Consider the following 6,260-nt stretch of genomic DNA (forward strand, 5'->3'; position numbering starts at 1 on the left):
AACGCCATCAATGAGACAGCCACAGGAAGGACATAAAAAGCCACAAAGCATACAGGACATTTCACACTCTGAAAACTCCTAATGTCGATATATTTTTATTTGCTAATTGGAAGTGTGAGTGGGGGACAATGAGTGAGCATCTCAAAGTCTGTTTCCTGATGTAGACACCAAAGGACAAATGAAAGGCTATAGTATTTGTAAGATCAAGCCAGATGTTTCCATAAAAGATCATTTGGACAATGCTGTATTCAGCAAAGAACTAAATGTACGACAGCCAATCCAATCAGTCTTGACCATTTTTACAAATGACATGAGGCCATCCAGATCTTCTCTCTTAGGAGGTAGACAGTTATCCTAAGTGCATTGGCTGCTGGCAATAATCTCTGTCTATAATCTCTCTGGGAATTGTCCTGTGCTAATGGATGCCATCCTGACAAGGGTGTGCTCCTTCCTATGAGTAGTCTGTGACTGATTTCTGTTGGGTGATACAAAGGTCCAGCCTTCTAGCCTCAGTCATTAATACCCCTGAGGGATCCCAGGTTTCAAAGTTTTCCCAGTGATTGAGAGAGGCCATTGCTGGAAGTAGCCCCGAGCTTCCCCCATTTTTCTGTACTGAATAGTCCTGCTTTCTTTTCTCCCTCAAGGTTACTCCTAAAAGCATCTTATCAAACCAGCCTGTGTATCTCATCACCACATTTGATTTCCTTAGGATTTCAGAGAGAAAACTATCTGTTTCCTCTCAACCACGTAGGGATACATGTTTCCTAAATTAAAAGATGTGAGAGGACCCAATGGCAGTGACCCTTGAAGGCTAATGGGGCCAAAAACTGTCTATAGACCCCAAACTACTATGTGATACATTCAGAATGTTTCTTTTCTTGCCCATCCAAGCTGCCTCAAGCCTTCTGTACATTTCGTTCAAAGACTGCTTCATCACCATTTAATCAAGTTCTTTACTTCCATCTTGGCAAACAGGGCTATGTAGGAAAGAGAAGACAGCTACTCCTGACCTCCGATCCCCATTCCTTTTCCTTGCTGCTGTTTAAGAGGAAGTGACAGACACTTTACTGAAAGATCTGGCTGAGGAAATAGAAAGTGAGTTCTAGAGGACTGTCTTGGACTGTGATTTCTGAAGGAGCTGAAGTATTACCTAATGAGGACATAATAGACCTTTGACAACGATACAGAAGCAAGTCTTCTGGCATTTCTGGCTGAAGATGCCTTGACACAACGAAGTGCTAATGGGTGACAAACCTGAGGCCACCCCTAAGGTTTTGGTCTTCAAAAGACTTATGATATGTCAGCTGGTTTACATAAACCACATAAATAAATGTGGAGGAGGTAGCTCAGTTGTTGAAGTACTTAAAGCATAAGGAGGCCCTGCGGCACATGTCTATAATCCCAGTACTTTGGAGACAGGGGCAGGAGAATTGTTAGAACTCATTAGCCAGACTACCTAATGGAAACTGTGAATTTTATAATCAGCGAATGACCCTGACTTAAAAATAAGGCCCAGAATAATAGAAAAAGATACAACCTATCACATCAACTTCTGGTCTCCACATGTATACACACATGGACACATACGGAAACACATACCACTCCAAACTCAATGTCACTTGCTTTAGGCAAGATACTATTTTATATTCAACCTGGTATTTGATTCTTGGTTCCAAGACGGCTAGGGTTTGGTGTAATTATGAGGAACTGCATGAAAATACTGATCACATGATTTATCAGAAACATTCTAAACTCTGGATGGCTTTTAGGACACATGCCAGATAGGCCACTGTCACCATCTGCAGCATTGCCACAATACTCAATCTTCCCAAGGTGAGCTAACTTCTTAGAGATGCAGGCTACTCAAGTACCTTTGTGTACCTCTAGTAGTAGAGATTTAGGGTTTTTGATTGCTTTCTTACATTCTTCGATGTCTAGTCCTGTTTCTATTGCAATGAAGGGCAAATGATATAGTCAGTGTCTAGTTTCATCAAAAATAATGTCTTCCATAACAAAGAACTCCAAATGTCAGGGGAAACTGCTTCCCACAGCAGTATTTTTTTCCCCTTTGGTAATCTGCTATGCAAACTGAATCAGCAACTTATCTGACTCCTAAATCTTTGTGAGTGTTATGTGTTACAGAAAATAGAAAAGTTATTAAAGTTATGCCTATAGGGAAATATGAATCACAAAAATCCAATCAACTAGAATTAAAAGCTTCAGATTTTGGGTAATTGATGCGGAGGTTAGTATTAACTCTACAAAAACCAAAAATTTATTAAAAGTGAAAAGCCATATTCAATGGCATTATCTTTGGGCACACGGAAGTCTTCTCAGATTTCAGGATAGTATGTTGAATTCAGGAGCTTCTTGGGCATTCCATAATGGAGAATAAATCTCACTGTGGAATTATGGCTATGTCAATTAGCTGAAAAGAGACACCCTCAAAGGAACAGCATATTGTACACTTGACTGCTTCTAAAGATTTTTGCTATTTGTTGGAAGCAAGAATTTTCTTGCCTGTTAGGTCAAATTTTATTTAGAATCTTTACATAAAAAACAGCTGAAAATTATGCTTAAATATAATGTATGTCCTAAAGTCCATAAAAAACATGCTAACTGAAGCTCCTTTGATGAATGTAGAAGTTGAATCCAAGGTCTGAATTTTTACTTGAAGTTGTTAGCTGAAGAAGGTAGGTAAAATTGACATTTCTTCAGAGCATTAAGAAGATACTCTGGTGCTCAGTCACTGTCTAGCAGATAGGAAAGGGCACATATTTGAAGGTTTTCCTTGAATGAAATGGAACCTAGGATCAATGTGTGAGGCTTGTACTGAAGTTCCAGGCTCCCAGGAAATCTAGAGGAAGATACAGTATTTCCCATTTCTTCCTCTTACATACAGATAGCCCCTCTCACTTTTTAAGCACTTCTTTCCTTCCTTTCTCCCCACTTTCTCCCTCCCTCTCTCTCTCCCTCCCTTCCTTTTTTTTTTTTTTTTTTTTTTTTTTTTTTTTTTTCTTTTGAGACAAAGTCTTTACATTCTAGTCCAGACTGGGTTTGAACTCATAGTGATCCTCCTGCCTCAGCTTCTCACTTGTGCCTACTCTTAGTACACTTTTCCCCTTACTGTGCCACATTTGTTAAAAAGGATGAACCACATTAATACTTCAGTCTTACCAAGAGTCCACAGTTTACACATGAACCCACTACCATTATGATATTTCTTCCCTGAACATCCTCCTTATTCAAGATACCTCCCCTTTCCTCCACCCTAACCCTTCTGCCCACCAACCCTTTCATTACCCACATGGCTTACTCTTCTATGAAGCCACGTAAGTGGGATCACCAGTTCTCTCTATAGGATATGTATTTAATCTTCTGTATGTGCTTTTTCTACAGCACAATAGTCCATAATTTTTTTTCCATATTGAGTAATACTCAATTGCTTGAATACATCACAGTTTATCTTTTACCCACTCACATGCCTCCACATGATGTTATGGCTCCTGAATTTTGACAGCTGTGGATGAAACTGTCCCAAACATGTCTGAGGGTTTTTGTGTAGATGTGGGGGGGGGGGTTGATTTCTCTGGGAAAATACCATAGGATGATTGCTGAATTCAATGGTAAGATTATGTAGTCTATTTAGTAAGAGACTCCTAAACTCTCTTTTCATAATGGATTTTTACAATTAAGTTTTTTTAAAAAAAAGTATGTCCTTTTTTTAAAAAAAAATTATATATTGTATATATATATGGGGTGCCCACAGAGTCCAGGAGATGGCACCAGGTACCCTGGAGCTGGAATTAGAGCAACTGTGAGCCGTGGAAGGCAGACGCTGGCATCTGAATGGATCTTCAAGTGCAGCCAGCACGCTCACCTGTGAGCCATGTCGCCCACTCCCTTCCTTGCCGTTCACACTCTGATGGGTGAGGGGACCTGGTTGTCCACTTTATTAGAAAAAGAACTCAGGTTTCTGTATTTTAAAACTGTTCTTTTGGTGTTCTTTTGAGACAGAGTCTCACTGTATGGTCAGGATGACCTCAAACATGTGGCAATCCTCCTGCCTCAAACGCACACACCACACACACAACCAACCCACCATGCACAACTTTCTCTTTTCTTTGTTTGTTTCTTTCACTTCTTCTATTTACTTATCTATCTATCTATCTATCTATCTATCTATCTATCTATCTATCTATCTATCTATCTAGAGACAGGGTCTCTCTGGCTGTCTTGCCTACTATGTAGACGAGGCCAATCACAAGCTCACAGAGAGCCTCCCTCCTCTGCTTGAATTAGAGGCATGCTGCTTCACCATGCTTGGCCCAACTTAAAAATTTCAAGTACAAAGTTAAGCACCTATTGATGGATAAAAAAAGATAAAATGATAATAAAAGAATGGGGAAGGAAAGACCTGGAATGGGGGCCCAAGGCCCAGAAGAGTGGCTCAGGACTGGGAATGGGCAGTGTGTACCTTAATCCTAGCTCTCAGAAGGCACTGGCAGGTTTTATATATAGTTCAAGGTCAGTTTGATTACTATTGAGTTGACTAGTAACATGGTGAGACCCTGTCTTCAAAACAAAGCAAAGCAAAACAAACAATCAAACAAAACCAGAGGAAAACAAAGAAATAGGAGAGGAAGGTCTTCTGGACTTGGGGTGGGGAGGTGGCTACCAAAAGACCTTCTTGAATCTCTTCTTGTCATTCAAGGCAACGGGGGGGGGGGGGGGGGTCCAAGCTGTAGATTTTCAAAGTCATTCACCAAATCTTGCAGGCCCCAGGACTCCTCGATCTTCTGGGGCCGCCTCTGTATGCGCCAGCTGTTTTTCTCCAGTCCGTTCCAAGGTCTAAAAGGCTTTTGCGGGTTCACAAAGTTTGTCCAGCAGTCAGTAAACTGTGGGACGCTCATGACGTCCACCTGGATCCCTGATCGCCCTAGAGAACACAACCCCTTCTGGAACTTCCTCCTCCAGTGGAAATACAGGCGGGGGTATAGATATGCAGAATCAGGTCTGGGCGATCCTCTTTGAATGCAGCCAGTTGCCGGGCACAGTTCGGGCAAGGGCTCCACGTGAGGTAGCAGGTAATTCGCACTTGCTTCAGCTCCATGGACCGCATCTTCTCAAGGAAGAAGATTTCTGTATGCTGTTTACCTCTCTTGTGCAGCAGGCAGCCTTTGAGTGGCTCTCGGCCATTGGGCTGCTCCAGTTGGTAGTACAGATAGGGCTTCCTCTGGTAGGAACACCGCCCCTGCGGCTTGACCCGGTGGCTGTTGTTAAATTGCAAGTAAAAGATATCTTCTCTTAGCAGATTCATTTTGCTGAGAATCTCCTGAAGCTTGAAATCCTGGAAACAAAAATATTTCCCCAGTCTCTTCCAAGGCCTGAATGGCTGGGTGCCATTGGATACAAAGTTGTTCCAGCACTTTTTAAATTCTGGTAAGCCCATGACAGCGACACGGGCTCCTTCCTGAATGACCCTGCAGAGCTTCCGTGGGTAGTTCAGGTCCCTTAGGTTGTAGAGGCGGGAGATGAAGATGGCCAGGCTCAGGTAGCGGTGTGTGGCCAGGAACCTGGCTACCTCTTCGGCACAGTGGCTCCAGGGGCTCCAGGACATATACCAGGTGACCTTGAACTCTTCCCCTGGGGGTAGCAGGTTCAGTACTTGGTCATGGAACCAGTATAAAAAGCAGAGTTCAGCATGGATGTAACCCTCTTTCCTAAAGACCCCTTGGTGAGTGAAGACAGGTACACCGCAGTTTCTCCAATTCACTTCATAGCACAGGAAAGAATTCTTTCGGCCATAAGCAGAGTGTAGGTTCTCAAAATGGAAGTAGAATGTCTCTTGATTTAACTTCTTTAGCCGGTTTCTGATCGGTGGCTTGGATCTGCGATGGCTGCATCCCAGGCAAACTGGTCCCATCCCAGCTCTGGGCCCCAGACTCTGGGGTTGCATTTGTACAACTCGAAAAGTATGTTCTTAAATGAAATGTTTAATGACTTCTAAAAATCTTTCAAAGGCAGGCAAACTTTCGCAATGAATAGTTATTAAAACAAAACAAAACAAAACGGGTGTGGCTACGTCGGATCACCGTGGGTGAGTGTGTAAAATCCCCCCGACTATGTTGGCACTGCAAATGGACAAGTAAACAAAGAAACAAAGAAGGATATCTACCCTGGGGATAAATAAGCAAATATGAAGGAACAGGGTTAGGTATAGCTCAGACCTTTCATTAGTAATAATTCTTAGTCCTTTT

At 42.3% G+C, this 6,260-nt stretch overlaps 1 protein-coding gene across 1 annotated transcript; it reads right to left on the reverse strand.

Annotated features, from left to right (window-relative positions):
- Nucleotides 1-4,709: 4,709 nt before the first annotated feature.
- On the reverse strand, nucleotides 4,710-5,959 carry LOC308437117 (DNA dC->dU-editing enzyme APOBEC3-like; the record flags this gene model as incomplete). The annotated part of the gene is given in 2 exon segments (XM_080938192.1): nucleotides 4,710-4,993; nucleotides 4,996-5,959. Coding segments are annotated over 2 exon segments (1,248 nt in total).
- Between the last annotated feature and the right edge of the window lie 301 nt (nucleotides 5,960-6,260).

This window comes from Micromys minutus (genome assembly GCF_963924665.1).
Source record: "Micromys minutus genome assembly, chromosome: 25".
Classification (NCBI taxonomy): domain Eukaryota; kingdom Metazoa; phylum Chordata; class Mammalia; order Rodentia; family Muridae; genus Micromys; species Micromys minutus.